The sequence below is a fragment of the Tursiops truncatus genome, chromosome 10 (genome assembly GCF_011762595.2).
Source record: "Tursiops truncatus isolate mTurTru1 chromosome 10, mTurTru1.mat.Y, whole genome shotgun sequence".
Taxonomy (NCBI): domain Eukaryota; kingdom Metazoa; phylum Chordata; class Mammalia; order Artiodactyla; family Delphinidae; genus Tursiops; species Tursiops truncatus.
This window is the reverse complement of record NC_047043.1, coordinates 63,643,377-63,667,191: the sequence shown is the minus strand read 5'-3', so window position 1 is coordinate 63,667,191 and position 23,815 is coordinate 63,643,377. Positions and strand designations below refer to the sequence as shown.

General features: G+C 52.1%; 3 protein-coding genes across 9 annotated transcripts in view; all 3 read left to right on the top strand.

Moving 5' to 3' along the window:
- The window catches only part of CELSR3 (cadherin EGF LAG seven-pass G-type receptor 3), a 48,094-nt gene extending 41,692 nt beyond the window's left edge, over positions 1-6,402 (top strand). Inside the window, 11 exon segments of the mRNA XM_073787957.1 lie at positions 100-177; positions 510-605; positions 697-803; positions 972-1,041; positions 2,019-2,111; positions 2,197-2,301; positions 2,642-2,734; positions 3,545-3,724; positions 3,934-3,988; positions 4,244-4,380; positions 5,095-6,402. Coding sequence (XP_073644058.1) covers positions 100-177; positions 510-605; positions 697-803; positions 972-1,041; positions 2,019-2,111; positions 2,197-2,301; positions 2,642-2,734; positions 3,545-3,724; positions 3,934-3,988; positions 4,244-4,380; positions 5,095-5,292 — 1,212 coding nt within the window. The 3' untranslated portion in view covers positions 5,293-6,402.
- Positions 6,403-6,548: 146 nt separating this feature from the next.
- On the top strand, positions 6,549-9,676 carry TMEM89 (transmembrane protein 89). Of its 2 annotated transcripts, XM_073787956.1 has the most exons (4): positions 6,549-7,651; positions 8,015-8,272; positions 8,780-8,947; positions 9,389-9,676. In XM_073787956.1, exons 1-2 carry the CDS (start codon positions 7,358-7,360, stop codon positions 8,198-8,200), a joined length of 480 nt encoding a protein of 159 aa, XP_073644057.1. In that variant the 5' UTR covers positions 6,549-7,357; the 3' UTR covers positions 8,201-8,272; positions 8,780-8,947; positions 9,389-9,676. The 2 variants fall into 2 exon arrangements, with proteins under 2 accessions (XP_073644057.1, XP_073644056.1); XM_073787955.1 differs by having other exon boundaries at positions 8,015-8,947.
- A 5,024-nt stretch (positions 9,677-14,700) lies between these two features.
- UQCRC1 (ubiquinol-cytochrome c reductase core protein 1) lies at positions 14,701-23,538 on the top strand. Of its 6 annotated transcripts, none has more exons than XM_033864893.2 (13): positions 14,701-15,016; positions 15,247-15,410; positions 16,963-17,049; positions 18,155-18,284; positions 18,476-18,674; positions 19,256-19,335; positions 20,907-21,022; positions 21,261-21,404; positions 21,545-21,705; positions 21,828-21,913; positions 22,397-22,485; positions 22,832-22,907; positions 23,348-23,538. In XM_033864893.2, the coding sequence occupies exons 1-13, from the start codon at positions 14,764-14,766 to the stop codon at positions 23,410-23,412; spliced, it is 1,650 nt and encodes a 549-aa protein (XP_033720784.1). In that variant the 5' UTR covers positions 14,701-14,763; the 3' UTR covers positions 23,413-23,538. The 6 variants fall into 6 exon arrangements, with proteins under 6 accessions (XP_033720784.1, XP_033720788.1, XP_033720787.1 ...); XM_033864897.2 differs by having other exon boundaries at positions 14,705-14,998; positions 15,267-15,410; XM_033864896.2 differs by having other exon boundaries at positions 14,705-15,016; positions 15,270-15,410.
- Positions 23,539-23,815: the final 277 nt, after the last annotated feature.

Below are 23,815 nucleotides of genomic sequence, written 5' to 3'. Positions count from 1 at the left end.
CTTTCCCCCCTCCCCCCTACTCCCCCTTCCCCCCTGCTCTCGCCTTCTTCTCCCCTACACTCCAACCCACTCATCTGCCCGCTCACTCCCACTGTACAGGTGGCTGGAGCCATCTCCTCCCTTTTCATCCTCATTATCATCGTCAAACTTGGAGAACTCTTCCAAGACCTGCCCAAGGTGAGCTGCCATCCCGTACCCAGCCAGGCTTGAGGGCCTTGGCCAGGCCAGGGACTCAGATCAGTCAGTCAGGGCCTGGGTGAGGGGGAGGGATACAGGGTCATGCCCTGTTTTTCAAGCTTGAGAGCTCTGGTTGAGATTTGGAGTCGACAGTCAGGGGTAAGAACCTTTGAGAGTCAGACCCAAGTTGTTAGGTTCGGGGGCAGGAGGTGGTTAGTGTCCCTCGGGGTCATACCCAGGTGCTTGAGGACAGTCTGGCTCATGCCAGGTGGTCAGGGCTGTCAGCATCCTGCACCTCTCAGTAGCTCCTGGTGACCCTCCCCCTCCCGCAGGCAGTCCTGGCTGCTGTCGTCATTGTGAACCTGAAGGGCATGTTGATGCAGTTCACCGACATATGCTCCCTCTGGAAGGCAAATCGAGTGGATCTGGTGAGAGGCCTGGGAGCCCAGGGGTGGGGTCAGGGCCTTCAGCCCCAGTGACCCTTCTAGACCCTGTTGACTACTACCCTTCTGTTTTTAGCTTATCTGGCTGGTGACCTTTGTGGCCACCATCCTGCTGAACCTGGACCTTGGCCTGGCAGTTGCGGTAGTCTTCTCCCTGCTGCTCGTGGTGGTCCGCACACAGCTGTGAGTCACCCCTCTGGTTCCCCCCTCATTCCAGCTGGTGAGAGAGTGAGGTCCACATTGGTTTCCCCCAGCTTTCCCACATCTTGGGGGGTGACCCAAGGCTCCTTAGAACCCCCTCATTGCCCCCTCTCTTAATGCCCCCCTCTTCTCACACTCTCTCTTTCACAGGCCCCACTACGCTGTCCTGGGGCAGGTGCCAGACACAGATATTTACAGAGATGTGGCAGAGTACTCAGAAGTGAGTGGCAGGGGCTAAGCCAGAGGATGGCGTGGATGGGGTAGGACAGAGGCAGACGGGGCCATCCCTTATCAGGTCCTTGCGTACTGGGCAAGGACACGGGGGTGGGGCGCTAAGGGTGCTTTGGTCCTTGGAATTTCAAGGGTGGAATTTGGGTCTCTGACCCCCATACTCAGAGTATGGGCCTTAGGGCCTGGGGGAGGAGTCTGTCTTAGAGGCAGCAGTACAAGCCCCATCCCGCAGAGTAGCCCTGGGTCAGGAATGTAGAGGGGCAGGATCTGGGGCACGAGGATGTAGGGGAGGCTGTTTGCTGACCTGATCAGTGGGGTTACTGAATCTCCGTCCTTTACCTCCTGAGAAGTCTCACGTCAAGCCCTGGGAACAAAAGTGGGGGCTCTGGAATAAAACGAGCTCATTTTCCCTGATGGAGCCTTGAAGGCTGAGCATAGTATGATGAGGCAGAGTGAGGGAAGGACATGAGTGGAGAAGCTCAGCTGGATGGAAGGGGAGGTGGGGGGTGGCGCAGGGACATTGTTCAGGCCCAAAGGCCGAGCAGAGACCTGGAGTGTCCTGAGCGGGGTGGGAGCTGGGGAAGGCTTGGCTGGGCTGGCAGTTGAGGAGGGTCTCTCTGTCCACATACAGAAAACAGACCCCAGTGCTGGGGTTGGAGACCCAAGGGGAAGCTAAGAGCCATTGAAACCTGGCCTGGGTATTGGAAGAAGGACAGGGGAGATGGGGTGGGAGAGGTTCAGGATGCCCTGGAGGAAGAAGCAGCAGCTCTGACAGGCCCAGCTGAGGGGTCAGGATGACCCCACCAGCTCCTGGGAGGGCATGGCCTACAGGCCGGGCCTCTGTTGGCTGGGAAGCAGAGGGTTGATGATGGCAGGTACCGGGGTACACAGGGGAGGAAAGAAAGAGAGCAAGATGCAGCTAGGAGAGACGAGGGCTCAGCCACCCCCAACCTGACCTATCCCCAGGCCAGGGAGGTCCCGGGCGTGAAGGTCTTCCGCTCCTCGGCCACCATGTACTTTGCCAACGCTGAGCTCTACAGTGACACGCTGAAGCAGAGGGTGAGGCCTGGGGTCCACAGGGGGAGGGGCAGAGGGTCTCTCACCTCCCCAGTGTCCACATCCCCTGCCCTGCCCTTTGCTCTAGTGCGGTGTGAACGTGGACCACCTCATCTCCCAGAAGAAGAAACTGCTCAGGAAGCAGGAGCTAAAGCTGAAGCGACTTCAGAAAGAGAATAAGCTCCCGAAACAGGCAGGGGCCCTTCTGACCCCACCCGGCCTTTCTCCCAGCCTCCTGGCTTCTCACCCTCATTCTTCATCCCTCCTCCTCTCTCCCTGATGCCCCCAGTGACCCTGCAGGTCAGGGTTCTGCGGGCAGTCTTGTTTTTCTCCTGCCTCCTAAGCCAATGGTGGCGTTAACCATCACAGTCCTCTTTCCAAAGTAGGTCAGAACCCCACAGCCTTCAGCCTGGCTGCCCTGGGTCCCAAACTTCAGCTCCTAGTCCACCTGCCTGCCCAAAGCCAGGGGACGACACCAGACCTGCGTGGCCTGGTTGTCATATGACAGCTGGGACATCTCTTTCCTGGCCTAGGCTGCCGCCTCCAAGGGCACTTCCATTTCCATCAATGTCAACACCAGTGTCACAGACATTGAGAGCAACGATGTGGAGGGCTCCAAGGCCAAGGTGAGGCTGGAGGTGGGAGAGGGGCCAACCATGAGCTGCAGGGATGAGAGTGCCCATGTGTGGAGTGGAGTGATGGATCAGGTGCTCTACAGGGAGATCTCTAGTGATATGCCATAGAATTCTGCTTGTGGCTCTCTGGTCTGTAATCTGAGGCCTAGCCAAAGACCTTGAATTTGTGAATTCTACAAGACCCTGCAGTCTGTATTCATGGGCAGAGGGAAGGGATTGGGCATGTGGGAAAAATCTGGGATCAAAGGGGACATGAATCTCAATTAGAGTCTCAGGCAGGACTTCCCTGGCAGGCCAGTGGTTAAGACTCTACGCTCCCAGTGCAGGGGCCATGGGTTCCATCCCTGGTCAGGGAAGTTTCACATGCCGTGCAGCGCCCCCCTCCCCACAAAAAAGGCTCAGGCAGGATGCCAGGATATCTGTGTGTGCGCGTGTGTCCGTGTGTCTCTTTTGGTTTGTCCCCATCCTCAGTCAGTCACTCTGGCTGACTGAGGATGGGGTGTGGTCTCTGATGCCCTTCCTTCTTAAGTGTCCCTATTTAAGTATGGGCCCAGGAAGTAACAGAGCAGTAGATGCATGTCTGTGTGTGCTCCCGGAGTCTGGGCACCCTCCCCTGTGTGTCCCCATGTGTCTCTCCTGTCTTTACATACAGGCTCCCTGTCTCCATATCCTCATGTGTCCACTGCATGCCCCATATACGTGGCCGTTTACACGTCTGATCCTGTGTGTCTCTGCACGTCTGTGTATGTTCCCTGCCTTCACCCACCGTGGGCGGCCCTTGCAGTGTGTCTGGTTTCCCAGCAGGTGAGCGCAGGGACTGAGCTAGAGGATACAGCAGCCAGGGGTCAAGAAGATGCCAAGGCCCCAGACATGTCCTCACTGAAGACCCTGGGCCTGCCTCAGCCAGATTTCCACAGCCTCATCCTGGACCTGAGTTCCCTTTCTTTCGTGGACACTGTGTGTCTCAAGAGCTTGAAGAATGTAAGGGGCTGGGGGCACCCCTAAGAAGGGCCTTGGGGGAGGACAAGGCCCTTCAGCCCTGACCCCATAACTAGCTCCAAGAGCCCTCTGAGCCTAACCCCCAACCCTCTGAGCTCCCCCTCTGAACTCCCTTCCCCCCCCAGCCTGCCCAAGTGCCCCTTCGGAGCCCCTGAGCCTCCCTCTGAGTCTGGCCCCCTTTTCTGCTGCAGATTTTCCGTGACTTCCGGGAGATCGAGGTGGAGGTGTACATGGCCGCCTGCCACTGTGCGTGGGGTGGACACAGCAAGAGCAGTCCGGGGAGGGGGTGGGGATTCTGTCCAAGGAATCTGCCAGGCAGCACAAGGAAAAAGTCTTTCTCTGAAACTGGAGGTCAGAGGTGTCCTGGGAGGGAGGGGTCAAGGGTCAAGAGTTGGGGTTTAGCCATAAGCCTCAGGGGTGGTGGTCAGGGTGACATTCCGCCAGTGCCTGGGTGTTCCTGGGGGTTCTGCGGGTCAGGGGAGACCAACTCCTTGTCTACAGCTCCCGTGGTCACGCAGCTTGAGGCGGGGCACTTCTTCGATGCATCTATCACCAAGCAGCATCTCTTTGCCTCTGTCCACGATGCTGTCATCTTTGCACTCCAACACCAAAGGTCCAGCCCCGTCAACCCTGTTTTGGTGAGCTGACCTCTGTTGCTGAGCTCTGTTTGTTTATCTACTGCTTGTCCCATCCTGACCCCATTTCCAGGAAGTCCACCCTTCCTGGATGGCTCTGATTAGCTCTGCCCCCAGTAGATCCACTGCCTTCCCCTCCTGCCTTTAGAGGAAGCTGCTCCTGGGGGAGGGGGTAGTACGTGTCCTTCAGAAACTGACAGGAGCCTCTCCTCCTCTCCCTGCCCAGGTTACCAAACTCTGACCGTGCTGCCACCCTGCCTGAGACTGCCCACCTCTGGAGGTTGCGACCGGTTACCCGTGAGGACCCCCTACCCCTGGGCTGCCTCCAGATGTCACCCAGGAGTCCCCTCCGTACGCACGCACATAACTCAGGGATGGAGGTTCTGGGACTCCAAGTTCAGTGCTCTAGGCCTGGGATAAGGCACTGGCCAAGTTGGAGGAGCATGCATGTTTTTAGTCTCAGGAATAAAGATTTGTTTGCCCAATGCCAGGCTCTGCTGTGGCTTGGTGGGGCCTTGGCAGGGGCAAGGGTATAGTCCATAGCCCTGGCTCCTGACCCTTCTTGTGCCCCAAAGTGGGAATTGGGGTTGGAAGCTGGGGGGAAAGTTCGGGGAGGGCAGGGTCAGGCAGGGGGAGTGTGGAGCAGGAGGGAGAGCTTCGGGGCTAGGCCCAGGGAGGGGGCGTCCCAGGTCCAAGTTCCTCCCCAGCCAGGCACAGCCCTCGGCACCTGTGTCCTCGGCTGTAAAATGGTTGGAATCAGAGCTGCTTCTCAGGAATGACCTGTTCTCAGGGACCCCTGATGAGGTGCAGGCAGGCCTGGCGCTACTGGGCAGCCCCTGGAGGGTGTGGTGTGAACACCTGAGCAACCAGCTGAGGAAGCACAGGGTATTCACAGGTGTTGCCGGTCTGCACTGAGAAGTAAGAATATGGGAATTCCCTGGCAGTCTAGTGGTTAGGACTCAACGCTTTCACTGTCAAGGGTGAGGGTTCGATCGATCCCTGGTTGGGGAACTAAGATCCCACAAGCAGCACGGTGCAGCCAGAAGAAAAAAGAAAAGAAAAGAAAGGAAAGAATGTGCATGATTGATTTACTTGGGAAAAATGCTTATTTGTATAATTAGATCACCTGGGCTTTGCAGGTCACCGTCAGCCAAGAACCACGTGTTGATTTCTACCATAAAACACCAACATCTGGGCATGTGGCCCAGTGGGCAGCAATGGGCCTTCAGGCCAGCTAATACTGAGTGACTGGAGGCCAGGGTGGGGGGGTCGAACCTTTCTGGGCCTCCGTATCCTCATCAGGAGAGCAGAAATGGTAATAGTACCCACTTCATGGGTTCCTCAATGAATATTAAATGAGTAAATGCCACAAACAGCTTGCAACAGTGCTGGGCTCGTGTCACCTGCCAAAACAAGTGAGCCTGCCATTCGCAGGTCCCGACCAGGTCCTGGGCTCTGTGCTGGACCAGTGGACAGAGGCTGTCCTGCCCTGCAAGTCACAGAGGCACCCCTTGCCTGGCTGTTTCTGTCCTGGCCTGTGTCACTGCCCTGCTCTGTGTTCGCAAATCATCTGTCCTTTCCCCACCCCCAAAACCTTGCCCAGGAAGTCAGGGCCCTTTGTCACACTGCCTCCAGACACCAGGAACAGCGCCGGGCACAAGGAAGTGCTTGGTAAATACTGGTTAAGTGATCCTATGTACTGGAGTGGAAGGTAAACCTCAAACGTGAACTTGCAGATACAGGCAGACCTTGTTTTATTGCACTTCACCGATACTGTGTTTTTTACAAATTGAAAGTTTATGGCCACCCTGAGTCAATCAAGTCTTGGTGCCATTTTTCCAACATCATTTGCTCACTGCATGTCACTGTCACATTGTGGTAATTCTCAAAGTATTTCAAACTTTTTCATTATTATTATATTTGTTAGGATCTATGATCAGTGATCTTTGATGTTACTACTGTGACTCGCTGAAGGCTCAGATGATGGTTAGCAATTTTTAGCAATAAAGTGTTTTTTTAAATTAAGGTATGTACTTTTTTTTAGACATAATGCTACTGCACGCTTAATAGACTACAGTGTAGTGTAAACATAACTTTTATATGCACCGGGAAACTGAAAAATTTGTGCAACTCGCTTTATTGTGGTGGTCTAGAACCGAAGCACAGTATCTCCAAGGTATACCTGTACTTGGAAATGCTTTGAAGAAAATGAAACAGGGTCAGGAATTCCCTGGCAGTCCAGTGGTTAAGACTGCACTTCCATTGCAGGGCGCACGGATTCAATCCCTGGCCGGGGAACTAAGATCCCACATGCCACAATGCGGCCAAATAAATAAATAAAACAGGGTCACGTGAAAGAGAAGGGACTGTGTTACCCAGGATGGTCATGGGAGGGAGACTCAGGGAGCAGGTGACACTTGAGCTGAAATGCAGCTGTGAGAGTTCTCTTTCTAGGACAGTGCTCGTAGTGTAGGGAACAGCAGGTGTGTTCAAGGAACACCAGGGAGGCCTACAAGAGGCAGGAGGGGAGACCAGAGCACAGAGCACCTCACAGGCCAGGGTGAGCCTTCAGGCTTTATTCAGAGTGCGCACCCACATTTTTGAGTGCTCCCTGTGCTGCGATGTGGACCACGGGGCTGAGTCTGGGCATAGGGGAGCAGGGAGCAGCTCTGTGTGCTTAGCTTGGTTGGCCTGGCGTTGGTGCTGCCACTGGTGGAGAGCATGTTAGATGTATATTAGATGAGGAGGAGGGAGAGGGGAGAGGGGGAAGGAAGCATTCCTTCATTCCTGGGCCCCAAGCCTGCCCTCCTCCCTGCCCTGGAATCCCACCCCACCCACCCCGCCCCATATTTTCTGGCCAGGCCACCCCTCCTGAAAGCCATGGGCCCAGCTGGAACCTACTGCCTCACCTGCCCCTGGGGGAGGAGTGTTTGCCCGTTGCCAGGCGCCCAGGTTCCGGCCCCTAGTACTGGCAGCAGCCATGCTGCACGCACAGTCCTTCCTGCCATGGCTGCTTCTGCTAGCGATGCCTGTCCGCACCCACACCTGGTCACGGCCCGTGTGGTACCAGGTGGGGCTGGACTTACAGCCCTGGGGGTGCCAGCCAAACAGCCTGGAGGGTTGCAAGGGCAGCCTGGGGTGTCCTGGCCATTGGATGGGCCTGGGGGTGAACCGCATCTACCCAGTGGCTGGGGTCACCGTCGCCACTACCATGATGCTGATGCTCAGCCGTGCGGTGATGCAACGGCGGCGCTCACAGGCCACTAAGAGTGAGGTGAGCATGGCACTGCTCTGTCCCCACAGCCTCCTACTTCTGTTCATACCCAATGAGCTCATAATTCTCTACCCATCCTCCCACTCATGTCTTCTGGGCCTCCTGCTGCCCCTCCCCCATCACTCACACCCCAGGGTCCCTACATCTGTCCACACCCAACAGTCCCTGCATTTCCCATGGGTAGTACCCTGCCCCATCCTCCCTCTTTAATATCCCTATTCCTCATCCAGCCTCCATGGGCCCCATGACCATACTAGGCCACAACAGACCCTCCACGATCCTCCATCACCCTAAGTCCCCTTTCCCACCACACCTCTGTCCGGTTCCTCTGTTCTCACTCCTGCCTTTTTGTCCTATCCTCAGCATCCGCAGGTGACGGCTAGCCCCTGTGCACCCTGGAAACGACGGGCCCCGATCTCAGACCGTGCCTTACTCCGTGGGGTCCTGCATATGCTGGATGCCCTCCTGGTCCATATTGAGGGCCATCTGCAGCGTCTAGCCACCCAGCAGCGAACCCAAATAAAGGGGACTCCTGCCCAGAGCGGGTGACCCAACATACTCCTCTCTTTGCCTGGTGGCTTGTTGGGGCGGGGATGGCCTGAGGCTCTGGGCCAGGCTCAGGTCTGTGTGTCTTATTATCTCCAGGCCTGTCTGGACCCTGTGCCCCTTTTCTACTTTTAGAGCCAGCACACCCATCGAGGCCTCGGTGCCCATCAATGGCTGGGCAGGTGGGGCCCAGGCTGGCTCACCCTGCTCCATTGCCCACACCAACTGACCCCTCCTCTCTAGGGATCCCACTCATAAATACAACTGCTCCTCTGGGGCTCCTCAGGGGCCCCCAGTGTGGTGGGAGAAGACTTGGCCATCAGGGCAGATGTGGGTGGTCCAGAGAGGGCAGCCCAGAGGTGACCACCTGGCTGAGTCAGGAGCTAGGGCTCCTGGTTGAGCCTGCGGGGCCTGAGCTGGGGCTGGGGGTAGAGGGAGGGCCCTGGCTGCCTTCATCTTTGTGACATCTCAAACATGCTTTGGCACCTAAGTGGCCCTTGCTCTAAAGCCCCTGGAAGTGGGACGAGGGCTGAACCTACCCAAAGGGGCCTTCACCTGCTTCCTCCCTTCCTTCTACCATAGGCATCAGGATCTGCTGATGAACAGAACAGGCTCCTCCCTCACCCACTCACAAATAGGGGAGGGTAGAGGTGGTGATGAAGCAGACTCAAAAACTCAATTCCTCTGCAGAGAGTTGTGCTGAGCCAGTTGGAGTAGGGCAGGTGTGGGCTGACTGCTGGGACCTGAAGGGTGAGTGGGGTGATGAGAGGAGGGGGAGAGTGCTCCAGCCAGAAGGATATGCACATACAAGGGCCAGGTGGGGAAAGAGACCTTGACCTGTTCCATGAACTATAAGATGGTCAGGATTTCAGGGAAAAGAAGGAATTCTGGAACACAGGAGAGGGCAGGCTGGGAAGAGACAGGAGTTGGTGTCTCCTAGGGAGGCTGTGGTAGGCAGGAGAATGGCCCTCAAGATGTCCTTGGAGTCTGTGAATATTTTACAGTACATGGCAAAGAGGATTTTGCAGATGGAATTAAGTGAAAGACATTAAAATGGGAAGATTATTCTGGATTATTTTGGTGGGCCCAGTGTAATTTCATGAGCCCTTAAAAGTGGAAGAGGAGGGCAGGAGAGTTGGTCGGATTCAAAGTGTGAGAGGTACTAATAATCCTCTGCTGCTGGCTTTGAAGGTGGTAGAAGAGATCTTCCACCACCCAAAGATCCAAGGAATTCAGATGGCCTCTAGAAGCTGGGAATGACCCTTGGGTGATAGCCAGCAAGAAAACAGAAACCTCAGTCCTTCAACCACTATGATCTAACTTCTGCCAATAAACTGAATGACCAAGGACACATTCTCCCCTAGAACCTCCAGAAAGGACCACAGCCCTGCTAATGTCTTGATTTTAGCCCAATGACATCCATGTTGGATTTTGGGCCTACAGAACTGTGAGATAATAAATTTGTTTTGTTCTAAGCCATTAAGTCTGTGGTGATTTGTTATGGCAGCAATAGAAAACTACTAAGTATTGGTATCAAGAGTGAGAGGTACTGCTGTTAACAAATCCTAAAAATGTGGAAATGGCTTTGGAATTGGGCAGTGAGCAAAGTCTGGAAGAATGTCAGGGAGCATAACAGAAAAAGCCAAAACTACCTTCAAACAACTGTTAGCAGAAATTTGGACATTAAGAATGCTGCCATTGAGGGCTCAGAAGAAAATTAGGGACATGTTATTGGAAACCAGGAGTAAAAGGAATCTTTGTTAAATAGTTGTAGGAAGCTTAGTGGAATCATAACCCGTATTTGGATGGAAAGCAGAACTTGTAAATGATGAACTTTAATATTTAGCAGAAAAAATTTCCAAGTGAAGTGCTGAAGGTGCCACCTGATTTCTTCTTGCTGAAAAACATTGCTGAAAGAAATTTTAAAAGACCTAAATAAATAGAAAGACATTCCATGTTCTTTGATTGGAGGACTTAATACTGTTAAAATGGCAATACTACCCAAAGTGGTCTACAGATTCAGTGTAATCCCAGTGAAAATCCCAATGGTGTTTTATAAGAGAAATAGAAAAACCCATCCTAAAATTTATATGGAATCTCAAGGGACCCTGAATAGCCAAAACGATCTTGGAAAAGAAGAACAAAGTTGGAGGACTCAAACTTTCTGATTTCCAAAATGTACTACAAAGGCACTGTAATCAAAACAGTGTGGTGCTGGCATAGGAATAGACATATAGACCAATGAAATAGAACAGAAAGCCCAGAAATAAACCTTCCCATATATATTCAGTTGATTTTCAATAAGAGTGCAAAGACCATTTAATGGGGAAAAGATAGTCTTTTCAAAAAATGGTGCTGAGAAAACTGAATATCCACATGCAAAAGAATGAAGTTGGACCCTTACCTTACATCATATACAAAATTAAGTAAAATGGATCAAAGATTTAAATTTAAAAGTTAAAACTATAAAACTTTTAGAAGAAAACATAGATGGAAATCTTCATAATCTTGGAGAAGGCAATGATTTCTTAAGTATGACATTAAAAGAACAGGTAACAAAAGAAAAAATAGATAAATTGTACTTCATCAAAATAAAAAATTTGTGCATCATAGAACACTATTAAGAGAGTAAAAAGACAGCTCACAAAATGGAAGAAAATATTTGCAAATCATATATCTAAGGAGGGACTAATATCCAGAATACCTAAAGAATTCCTACAACTCAACAACAAAAAAACAAACAAATTCAAAAATGGGCAAAGGACTTGAATAGACATTGTCTAAAGAAGATATACAAATGGCCAATAACCACATGAAAATATGCTTAACATCACTAGTCATTATGGAAATACAAATCAAAACCACGAGATATCATGTCACCCCCATTAGGATGGCTATTGGAGAATAACAAATATTGGTGGGAATGTAGAGAAATTAGAACACTTTTGCATTGCTGGCAGGAATGTAAAATGGTACAGCCACTACAGAAAACTGCTTGGTGGTTCCTCAAAAAGCTAAAAATATAATTACCATATGATCCAGCAATTCCCCTCCTAGGTAAATACCAAAATAATTGAAAGCAGCATCTCAAACAGATGCTTGTATGCCAGTGAGTGTTCATTGTAGCATTATTCACAATAGCCAAAAGGTAGAAACAGCCCATGTCCACCAACAGATAAATAGATAAACATCATGCTAAGTGAAATAAACCAACGATAAAAGGACAATGTTGAAAGATAAACTGAGGCATGTTTAAAAATTTTAAGTTATTTGAGCAAAAATTGATTCAAATCAGGCACATCCAATCTAGCAGGTAGAAAAGAACTCCAAGGTGCTGAACAAAAATGAAAGATTTTGGGCTTCCCTGGTGGCTCAGTGGTTGAGAGTCCGCCTGCCGATGCAGGGGACACAGGTTCGTGCCCCGGTCCGGGAAGAGCCCGTGCTCCACAACGGGAGAGGCCACAGCAGTGAGAGGCCCGCGTACCGCAAAAAAAAAAAAAAAAAAAAGAAAGAAAGATTTTGATAGGCAAAAGGGAGTGGGAACAAGGATACTATAGTAGGCAAAAAAAGCAGGTTGGTTATTGCAAAGTTACTTTCCTTTAGGGGATGTCACAGTATAACAGGCAGATGACCTGATCAAATAGTGTTGATCAGGAGACTCCTGATAGACTGGTTTAAGATTCCATTTCTGGGAGAGCCCAACTAAAATTAAGACTTGGTTTGGTGGCATGGGGCTTAGCATAAGCGACTCTATTTTGGGCCTTTTATTTTTTTAACAACAAAACTCTATGATCCCAGTTATATGAGGTACCTAGAACAGTCAAGTTCATAGAGACAGAAAGTAGAATAGAGGTTGTCAGAGATTTGAGGAAGGGGGAAATGGCGAGTTATTGCTTAATGGATATAGAATTTCTGTTTGAGATGAGGAAAAAGTTTTGAAAGTAGACTAGATAGTGATAATGGTTGCACAACTTTTTTTTTTTTTTTTTTGGCTGCACTATGAGGCTTGCGGGATCTTAGTTCCCTGGCCAGGGATTGAACCCGGGCTCCAGCAGTGAAAGTGCTGAGTCCTAACCACTGGACTGCCAGGGAATTCCCTGCACGACATTTTGAATGTAATTAATACCACCGAACTGTATAATGTTAAGATGTAATAATGGTTAAGGTGCTAAATGTCATGTATATGTTAGCACAATTTAAAAACTAAAATTAAAATAAAAGAAAAAATATCTAGAAGAATAAGCTGAAGTGTATATCAAATATTGAGTGAGGAGAGTAAGGTGAGTGCCAGAGCCCTCTCAGGCAGCCCGCATGGACCTGCTTTTACAGTTTTGAGACTCTCTGGGGGGAATAAAGGGAGTCTCAGAGATGGATAGAGAAATGAGGCCTGGTCAAGAATTGTTACAAAATTCAGTTTGCAATTTAGGGGGAAAAAGGGTATTTTGGTCTCACCTCACCCCATAGGCCAAGTAAATTCCAGAAGATCAATGAGTCATCAAAGACTCTTGCCAAATCATTGCAATGACCACTGCTTGTACTTGACCTTTTAGCAGCATTTCCTTTTTGACCAATCTCTTGAAACATATCCGTCCCTGGGCATCTACCACATCACACTTCCTGGTTGTCTCATTGTCCTTCCCTTCTCACCCCAGGGTAGCAGTGGGGTGGGGAAAGGGGGGGGGTTTAGGTAACTGGATTAGAAATTATTGGATTTGCTAAAAGATTGGGTGTGGATTTTGAGAGAGAAGAGTCAAGGATGACGCCTAGATTTCTAGCCTGAGCAATTTGGTTAACGGAAGTGTCATTTACTGAGATGAAGACAATTATGGGAGGAACAGGTTTGGGAGGAAAAGTAAAGAGTTCAAGTTCAGCATATTTTTTCCCCCCACCCCGGCCGTGCTGCACAGCATGCAGTATCTTAGTTCCCCAACCAGGGATCGAACCCGCGCCCCCTGCAGTTGAAGTGCGGAGTGCAAACCACTGGACCGCCAGGGAAGTCCCAGCTTTAGCATGTTTAATTGAGATGTACAGGGAGGTAGGACAAGAACAGGAGAGCATGGGAAACTAAAGGTGGAGAAGGGATGAGGCTCTAAGGAGGAAAAAGTGGCCAATCACTTTAAACAAGACCGAGCACGGGCCATTAGATTTAGCAACATGGAGCTCATTGGTTACCTTTACAGGTGTGGTTTTGGAGGAATGAATTGGGGATGGTATTGGAGTGGGTTTGGGAAAGAGTGGGAGGAGAGGAATTGGAGGCAGTGAGCTCTTTGGGGGAGCTCTGCTAGAAGGAAGGTGCACAATGCGCTGGTCACTGGAAGAGGTTGTGTCACAGGCAAGAGGAGTCTAAGGAGACATGACAACAAAATGGAATGTGGTATCCTGGATAGGATCCTAGAACGAAAAAGGATATTAGGTAAAAACTAAAACTAAGGGAATCTGAATAAACTATGGACTTCAGTTAATAATAACATGTCAATATTGGTTCATTAATTGTAACAAATGTATCACAATAAGGTAAGCTATTAATAGGAATAACTGTGCATGCCTGTACGTGGGCAGGGATATATGGGAAATTCTGTACCATCTGCTCAACTCTTCTGTAAATATAAGACGGTTCTAAAAACTAGTTTTTAAAAAACTAATTAGGACATTCTATTTCACTTTATTTTTTCATGTCAAGATCATAACATAATTTTAGTTCACAAAATATTTATCAGTGCACACTTAAGCATCTTCTGTCTGATTTTTATAAAAGAAAGTTTTGAGTGATATTTTGTAAGATCACAGAAAACCTCATATACCTGTAAAAGGACGTACAGTTCAGAAATATGCTATTATTTCAAAAGCAACAAACATTTTTTGTAAAAAATTTATTTTTATTTTACTTTTTTATTTTTGGCTGAGACCCGCGGCTTGCAGGATCTTAGTTCCCCAACTAGGAATTGAAACCGGGCCACTGCAGTGAAAGCGCAGAGTCCTAACCACTGGACCGCCAAGGAATTCCCTAAAAATTTTCAATTATGTATTAAAATAATACAGAAGTGTAAAAATGGTAGCCTCTTTTCCCTTCCCCTGAATTCATTTTCTGTAAGTCACCTGAATGAGAGTTTAGAGTGAGTTCCTCTGGATTTTTTTCTATGTAGCCTATTAGAAAAAGCACTTCGTTTTGTTTTGTGTGTGTTTTGTTTTCCAAACAAGGAATCCTTTTCACAAATTAGTCTCTAAAACTGTTCCTTTTTTCTTAGCAATATATTGCTAAATTCTTTCCACGTCAACCGTCTGAACTTTCTCCATTCCTTTAAAGAGAAAACCGTGACTTTCAGCAGCAGCCTCGTAGTCCCAGGTTCCACCCTGGTGGTTTAGCCCTGGGGTTGCGATTGGCAAACATGCTGTGGCTGCGCTCCCCGCCCGCCCGGCCGCTCTGAGCACTCAGTGCAGTCGAGGCGCCCACTGTTCGCGAGAAACATCGCGCACTCTGCCCCCCACGCCACCACCACGGGTGAAGAGAGAAGATGGACTGGATCCAGAACAGACCCGCGCAAGACGATGACTAGCCAGATAGATTAATGCGCACTGTTACCCAGGGACGCGAAGACAAGAACCAACGACCAGCAGAGAATGAATATCCGCGGCGGCGTCCGCTAGGGAGCAGCCGAGCGCCAAGTCTGCGGTACTGCGCCTGCGCCTCGCGCGCCGCTGCGTCCACTCTACGCATGCGTGGCGCGGCCCAGCGTCCACTGGAGCCAGAAGATGGCGGCTTCCGCGGTTTGCCGGGCGGCCAGCGCCGGGACGCGAGTGCTGGTGCGCAGCCGCCGCTCGGTGAGGTGTCAGCGAGAGCGCAGAGCTATGGGGAGCGGGTCTTTGGAACGCAGACAGGGAGCGGGCTGTTAGCGGTGGCAGGTCGAGAATGGGGAGGTCGCGGGGTCAGGGCCATGGGAAGGTCACGGCCGAGGGCACGCATGGGAGTCTCGCGGCTGGCCTGGGGGCGGGGATGGGGATCCCACCGCAGGCCTGAGAGCTAAGGAGCGATCCTCCAATCTAATCCTCAGTCCTGGTCGCCCCTTTCCAGCAGCCGGCCCTGCTGAGGTCGCCTGTCTTGCGGGGCATCGCCACCTACGCCCAGGCCCTGCAGAGCGTGCCGGAGACGCAGGTCAGCCAGCTGGACAACGGGCTGCGAGTGGCCTCGGAGCAGTCCTCCCAGCCTACCTGCACGGTGAGTGGGTCCGGTGTCGGGAGTGCACCTCAATATTGGGCATGGTCTCCTTTCCCAAGTCGGGGTGTGACCTTGGGCTCAAGTGCTCTGTGGTTTGGATCAGACTCCTCCCAGCCACCTCAGGATTGACCCTCCTACCCCAATCCCTACCCTAGCCACGCCTTGACTTCTTGGGGGCAATCCTCACCGTACCCAACACTTACTTAGCGTGTGATGCTTGCCAATCAGGAGGCCAAGTCTTTTTTCAGCTTTTTCTTCAGCAGCCCATATGAGAGAAGTGATCCTTCAATGAGGAAAATGGGGTTCAGAGACATTAGGTGACTGCCAGCCTCACGGCCCAAAGTCATAATCCCTTGCCTAGACTGGAAATGTACTGCAGAAGAAATCAACTAGAAAATTCCCGTTAAATGGATAATTTTCCTCAAAATTCACTCAAAGATAGAAATCTTGGCTAGATAAACAGAGAAGATTCTCAAGAAGCGAACCGTCTCCTCCCCACCCCAAACTTCAAGTGCTTTTATTGGTAAATTCTTTCAGTTTTCCAGGAACAAATAATGTCCTGTGATATAAGTTGTTACTGAACACAACAAAAGGTGATGGGCAGCTTCCTTATTACATGGCACCTGTATAAGCCTACCCACAGCCTGTTAAGAAACCTTGGTGGAGAATGCTGTATTTCGTGGACCCTAAGATGCTCTAGATTGTAAGGAGCATCACTGTGCTCTAGGGGCAGGAAAAGAATGCTGCCAGTTATAATCAAAGGATACCATGGATTGTAAAATGTATCTTTCGAAGATGTTAGATGTGTAATAGATGTTCATGTAAAGAATTTATGACGTATGGTACGTGTATCAACATCTCTTAGGAAAGTAAATGTGAACATTTTAAGTCAGCTATGAAACAAATAGTAAATTAAAAGATTAGGTCTGTGTCACCATGGGGGTGAGTAGTGTGGTTTGTGTTTCACAGCACACCAGGAGGCTATTAAGAAAATTATAAGATTCTCTCGTTGGGTGCCAAGGAGACACTTGGCAGTGTTAGGTGTCGAGTTCTGTTTAAAACTTTTTTTAAAGTGTGAACGAAGGCTACTTATGATAAAATGTTCAGTGTTTAAGCCAATAGCCTCTCCTTTAATGGCGAAAGGACACAATCACCAGAACAAAGGCAGGGTATAATTTTTAGGAAGGAGAAAAGAACTTGTTTTCAAATGATTAGTTGCTTGCCTAGAAGAAACAAAGAATCAACTGAAAAGTGAGGTTGAATTTAAGAATTTCCTGTGGTGATGGGACAGGTGAACATGCCTGGTTTGAAGCTTCCCTGCGAGTCTCGATAACCAGTCAGGAAATAGAGCAGGGAGGAGAGGTGATGCAGTGTGACTGCAGTCATTCAGCTGGTGCCCTGTGCCTCTAAGCACAGGGGTCCTGCTGAGAAGCTTTTCCCCAGCGTGGGACTGTGAGCCCCTGTCTGGGGCTTGTGCTGAGTCATGCAGGGTGGGGTGTAAGGGGGGCTGAGGTGGTTTGTTTGTTACCTTTGTTGGTGGTTTCTTGTCCAGGTGGGGGTGTGGATTGATGCTGGCAGCCGTTACGAGACTGAGAAGAACAACGGGGCAGGCTACTTTGTGGAGCATCTGGCTTTCAAGGTGAGGCTCCTAAAGTCCTGCATCTCCCCTGGGCTTAGGGCTTCCTGCTGTCCCTCCTGAGGATGCAGGTCAGAAAAGCCAGCCTCCTCAATTATGGGTTTTAGCAGGGTAGCGGGGGAAGAGATCTCTGGATGGCTTTTCTGGGAGGAGTCACATGGACTTGGCCTCTTCTGAGTGAGCGCCTATCTGGTGAACCCCTGCACAAGGCCCCCAGAGCCAGAAAAACCCCAGGGAGCCATAGGAGCCCTGCTCTTCACCAGAGGCCAGGCCTGTGTTGTGTGCATGCACGGATATAGAATTGTGGATGTACACGTGCATTGTAACAAACCCACAGATTTAGTTTTTGTAAAACGCTGTGCATCTCTTGTTTATAGAAGTGAGTAGGAGCTTTCTTGAGGATGGGAACAGCTCCTAAGCCACCTCGTGTTCACATGGAGTGGAGACTGAGTTCTTAAATGAATGAAAAAAATGGAGAAGATACGGGACAGGTGGTGTTGTGGAGCAGGAATGGGCAGCTAGCCAGGTCCAGCATCACAGTTATGTGTGTCAGTCTCAACACATTGATACGTGTGTGTGTCATTGGACAGCAGCACTGCCATACACACGCACACATACGTACACACACACTGGACTAAGGTTGAGTCCTACAGAGGCCATAGCACACACACAGAGTCGTATAAATGGTATGAGGGAGAGTGGGTAGTGGTAGCATCACCTGAGCACAGGTGTGAGCTTACCTGACCATGACTGTTAGTAACAGGAGAGGGAGTGCTGGTAAGATCAGGCTGGTATGGGAGCTCTCAGTCAAATGCTATACCCCCTCTTGGTATGGGAGCTCTGGATTTCAGGTAACACTTGCTTTGTCCATGCCCTTCTTTCCTGGCCCCTGGATGTCTTCATTCTCTTGGTCCTCTATGCTGTGGCGTTGATTGGCTTAAGGCCTGCTAAGCACTTGGTGAGCACAGCCTCTGGGCTGTATAACCCCAGAGTCTTTGCTGAGGGAGATATCTGTGGACCAGTGGTCCTGCTGGGACTTTAGCCTGTGAGGATGGGGTCCTGGGCTCCCATGTGGCTCCTGATTTGTCCTGTTGATGTGTGGTTCCAGGGAACAAAGAATCGACCTGGCATTGCCTTGGAGAAGGAGGTAGAGAGCATGGGGGCCCATCTTAATGCCTACAGCACCCGGGAACATACGGCTTACTACATCAAGGCACTGTCTAAGGACCTGCCAAAAGGTACGCTGGAGGATGGGACCGGGACACCAGTAGGACTCCAGGAGTGCAGAGGACAGGCACTCAGGAGCCCCTGGCCTGGCTGAAGAATGGGGTTACCCTTAGAGTATGGCCTTGCAACAAAGCAACCAGTGGTGTCAGGCTTGGGGTTTTGTCCTGTTACTGGTCACCAAACCTGTCCTTCTTGCATCCAGCTGTGGAGCTCCTGGCCGACATTGTGCAGAACTGCAGCCTAGAAGACTCCCAGGTTGAGAAGGAGCGTGATGTGATCCTGCAGGAGCTGCAGGAGAATGATGCATCTATGCGGGACGTGGTCTTTGACTACCTGCATGCCACGGCATTCCAGGGCACACCTCTAGCCCAGGCCGTGGAGGGGTCCAATGAGAACGTCAGGTGGGTGTTGGCTGGTCTGGGGTGGAATTCGTCCCCTCATTCTGGCATGGCCAGGCCATGTCCACATGAGTTTGTTTTTAGTTGATCTGCTGTCTGTGCTGTTTATTTTCCTAATTCACACAACTGGAGACATTTTTTATGTTGCCACATGGTCCCTGTGAGTCTTTTTTAACACCTGTGTGGTTTTCACTTGAATTTCGGGCTTTGCTTTAGGGTACGTTTCCATGCGTGTCCTGCCAGCCTGAGGGAGGGTGCTCTGGGTATCCCTCCACATGGCTTCTTGTCCTCTGGTGGGATGAGCTCTGCTGTTGCCCCTCAAGAGCCCCCACCGTCAGTTCTCACCCTCCTCAGAGGGGACTACAAGCCTGTCCTGAGGTGGGATGTGAGGGGGGCCCAATGAGGGCTGCCCTCTGGGCCCCAGAGTGGTGGGTGGCAGAAATGGGGCAAGGACCAATTGATGTGTGGGGTCCTGCTTTCCAGAGAAGCCATGTCTCCTGGTCTGTCTCCTCAGCCCCGTTTTGTGTGACCCAGATCATTCTGGTTTGGGAGCGGTGTTGACCAATTGGCTGTATGTCTTGCAGGAAGCTGTCTCGGGCAGACCTGACTGAGTACCTCAGCCGGCATTACAAGGCCTCTCGAATGGTTTTAGCAGCAGCTGGAGGTGAGCGATGGGCTCGTTGAAGCCCTGTGGTAATAGGGGGGTGGGCTGTGGCCTTGGTTACCAGGGCCAAGTCTCCTGGTTCTGACCATAGGGATCTTCCACTCCTGGGGACACTGTTCCCACCCTGTCCTTGAGGGGAGTGACTTCTCTTCCATGCTTTTAGAGGTGGGGTGGGATTCTTCTCTGCCACCACCACTGAAACTGGCCGCCCAGGGATGCTACTCCGCTCTTCAGTACAGGCCTCAGTTGGGCTGTTGGCCTCTCCAGGCCTCAGGGTTTTCTCAGTCCCACCTGGTCGTAGGAGATCCAGGTTGTAGGCTGGTGGGAGATTCAAGCCCTCAGGCCTGTTTCTCTTGGCCTTGTCAGTGGGCAAACCAGACATTGCATGACAGGTGGGAAGTGCCTTGAAAGGAAAGCATACAGTGGTTGGGGGACTTTAATGGGGGACTCAGTTAGAGGGTAGGGAGGTGGTTTGTTTGTTTGTTTGAATTGGGAGGTGCTTTTGAAGCATGTGTCATTTGAACAGAGGCTGAAAGAGAGGTGGGATTTAATTCAGTGGGGAGTGGGAGGTCTGTGCAGAGGGGAAGAGCAGTGTCACGGGCTGGTGTGTTTTGAGGCTTGCTCTGCTGCCATGTAGGGGCCAGAGCGGAAGTGGGCAGGCGCAAGGAGTGCTTGCTGCAGGTGCCTGGTGGGGGACGGTAGGAGCTGGGAGAGAAGTGCGGGGACTCAGGGTGGCTTTTTAGGTAGACACCTGACAGAGGAGGGGATGTGGCGGGGAGGGGACGGGAGCAGGGCCAGGGTGCTTTCCCAGCTCAGGTCGTGACAGCTGACTGGGCAAGAAAAATTGATAGGAAGAACATGATTGGTGGCCTTGGGGCCAGTGAACCTCGGGACCAAGAGCAGTCTGAGCTACTGACACATCAGACTTTGTTGAGTCCAACAGGATCTGAGCTCAGGGAAGGAAAGAATAAAAGGCAGAGGCACCTAGAAGGCTGTACCTGGGGGAGGCTGCTTACTACCACAGCGCCCACTGGTCAAGGCGCTATGGCAGCAAAGGCCTCCTCTTGTAGAGGTGAGGTCCAGGAGGGGTCCTGAGGCGTGAGTTTGTAACGTTACTGGTAAACGTCCCCAGCTCTCAGGGGACCCCGGAGCTAGTCACAGCCCTGCATAGCACCTCTTTGTGCCCTCTCACCTGCCAGCCCCCATAGGATCTGCTTGAGGAAGGGCCAGAGGGAGAAGGCAGGGCAGGTGGCCTTATGCCCAGGGAGTACCAGTCTTGTCCTTGGTGCTGGTGGGAATGTGTTACATAGGAACCCATTTTTAAGCTCAGCATGCTGCTGCTTCCCTGTGGCTGAGGTGATGGAAGCTGTTTGACCCTGAGGTGCCTGCCCTGCCCATGAGATAGGGTGTGTCTGTGAAGGGTCCTCTTTCCTCACCTTGTCCTGATGTCATGTCTTCCTTTTGGTGTTTCCCACCAAGGCAGGACATGGGGTCCTCTGCTTGTGTGTGATCTCCCCTACCCTGTGCCTTGGGCCCTGGCTGGCCAGTAACTCTGCTGTCTGTCTTGGCAGGGGTGGAGCACCGGCAGCTGCTAGACCTCGCCCAGAAGCATTTCTGCAGCCTCTCTGGGACATACACTGAAGACGCTGTGCCCACTCTCACTCCCTGCCGCTTCACTGGCAGCGAGGTGGGCTGCTTGGTGGGCGGGGGTAGTGTCCTCAGCCGGGACCTCTTGGGGGCACCCTCATGTGCATGGCTATCTTCATGACTCCGGAGATGCCTCGAGTTGGCCAGGTGTCCTGTGGCTGCTGCCTCACAGGCACACGTGTTCACACTTGGATGCACACTCTCCACCCACACTTGGCACCTTTGCTGGTCGCCTGGGAAATCTGGCTGTCCCTCAGCTTTGCCATGTACTGTTTCAGATCCGCCACCGTGATGATGCCCTGCCTTTGGCCCATGTGGCCATTGCAGTGGAGGGGCCTGGCTGGGCCAACCCGGACAATGTGGCCCTCCAGGTGGCCAATGCCATCATTGGCCACTATGACTGCACTTACGGTGGTGGCGCGGTGAGTGCCAGGGGTGGGCATGGGATGGGACCTTGTCTTCAGGGAAGAGAGGGAGCTGGGCTGTGGGCGCTTGTACTGTGGGGTTTGGGGTGTGGACTGCAGACAGGGGGGTGGGTGCTGACCTCCCTCATCCCTGGTAGTACTTGTCCAGCCCACTGGCTGCAGTTGCTGCAACCAAGAAGTTGTGCCAGAGTTTCCAGACCTTCAACATCTGCTATGCAGAGACGGGGTTGCTGGGCGCACACTTCGTCTGCGACCACATGAGCATCGACGACATGATGTTCTTTCTACAGGGCCAGTGGTGAGTGGCGGCCTAGCGCTGCCAGGGAGGTGGGGAGGGAATAGGGCCCTTTGAGCAGGACCGTGGGAGGCTCAGAGACAGCACCGTCTCTCAAGATGAATCCCACCCCACCCCTGCTCTAGGATGCGCCTTTGCACCAGTGCCACAGAGAGCGAGGTGGTCCGGGGCAAAAACATTCTCAGAAATGCTCTGGTGTCTCATCTGATCGGTGAGTCCTGCAGCCCTGTGGCAAGGGGTAGAGTGCATACTGGCAGTGACAGTCCCAGTGTTCCTAACCAAGATTGGAAACGAAAACTTCGAAGGTCACACCATACCCCACCACCACCCCTCTCACAGGGGCCTGGGGTTTTAGGTACAGGTGTGGGTAGGCTAGACCAACAGCCCATGGATACAGTGACAGGTGGTTGTACAAGTGAGGGTTGTGGTCTAGGTCAGACCAAGGTCCAGGTCAGCCCAGAACGCTGGAGGTTCTGTGTGTACCGTGAAGCACTTCGGCAGCCTCTCTGGGACATATGCCGAGGACGCTGCGCCCACTCTCACTCCGTGCCGCTTCACCGGCAGCGAGGTGGGCTGCTTGGTGGGTGGGGGTAGTGCTCTCAGCCGTGGCTTCTTGGGGGCACCCTCGCATGCATGGCTTGGACCCACGTGGATTGGACCATGTGGACCTGTAAACTTCCCCCAACCCTTGCAGGCACCACTCCTGTTTGTGAGGACATTGGACGTAGTCTTCTGACGTATGGCCGCCGCATCCCCCTGGCTGAGTGGGAAAGCCGGATTGCGGTAACAAGGGCCCCTGGGAGAGGTTCTGGAGTCTTGGCCTGGCAGACTCCCAGAGGGTGGAGAGTTGAGGCAGTGCAGACTGCTCCTGTAGGCAACCCTGGTGTCCTAGGCAGCGTCACCTGCCTCGGTGGTGTAATTGGAGGGCAGGGCAGAGGCACTGATGGCTGTAGGGATGGGTGGGGCCTGAGGAAGTCTACAGCAGGGAGAGCCCTGCTGCATTTCCCCTTTTGGTTGAGGGGCAGCTCCATGGTACGTGTGGAAGATCTTGGTCGTCTGGATAATGTTGACTGGCAGAGGCGGTCCCCAGGTGCCTGTCACTCAGTGTGCCCTCTGCTTCATCCTGCAGGAGGTGAATGCCAGTATCTTGCGTGAGGTCTGCTCCAAGTACTTCTATGACCAGTGTCCAGCAGTGGCTGGATTGGGTGAGTGGCCTAGAAAGTCTGCTCTTTGTCCTTCGCAGTCTGTTGTCTTGGCCTCCCCTCTGCCTCTGCTCCCCCATCCCCCAGCTTTCACGGGGAGTAGCATGTTGAGGCCCCTGAGAGGCTCTGCCCAATAGCCTGGCTGCCAGGGAGTTCCTGCTCAGAAAACCTGTCCTAGCAGCTCCCTGACTCCCTGCCAAGGTGCCTCCATCAGTACCCCACACCTGCCAGGTAATGGACACCTCCATGTGTGGGGTGGAGCTCCAAAGGCCAGAGCATGAAGGGACAGGCTCAGCACCCCCTGGAGGAATGTTCTCTTCCCTCTTTCCACCCCAAGCCTGTCTTGTGCTGCTCTGGGCAGCTTTGGATGGGGTGCGGCGCAGGGCCAGGTGTCCCTGTACAGGCCAGGTACCTCACCCTGACGCCCCACCCTATCCCCACAGGGCCCATTGAACAGCTTCCAGATTATAACCGGATCCGTAGCGGCATGTTCTGGCTGCGCTTCTAGGCAGGAAACCTGTGCAGGCAAAAGGGCGGGGCCAGGATCTGTGGTCCCCCCAACCACAAACACCACCTCAGTCCTTCAAACCTGTGCTGCAGATAACCACCAACCAATAAAGTCCTGTGTTGAGAACTGCTGCGTCCCTCTCTTGGCATTGGCATGGGGTCCACTGGGCAGTGGACTGGGGAGCAGGGACTTCCTCCCGGTTCTGCATCTCCTAGATCCTTCTGCCTTCCCACAGGCTGATGTGTCCTTAGCGAGGGGCAAGCGTGGGGCTGCAGCACAGAGGCCGGAAGCCTTTGATGCCTGCAGGGAGCTGAGGCCAGCTGTTTCCACTTAGCCACATGGGCGATGCTCTTAGCCAATCTGTCCCAAGAGTGAGGTGTGGGAGGCCATGGGAACTGCAGGC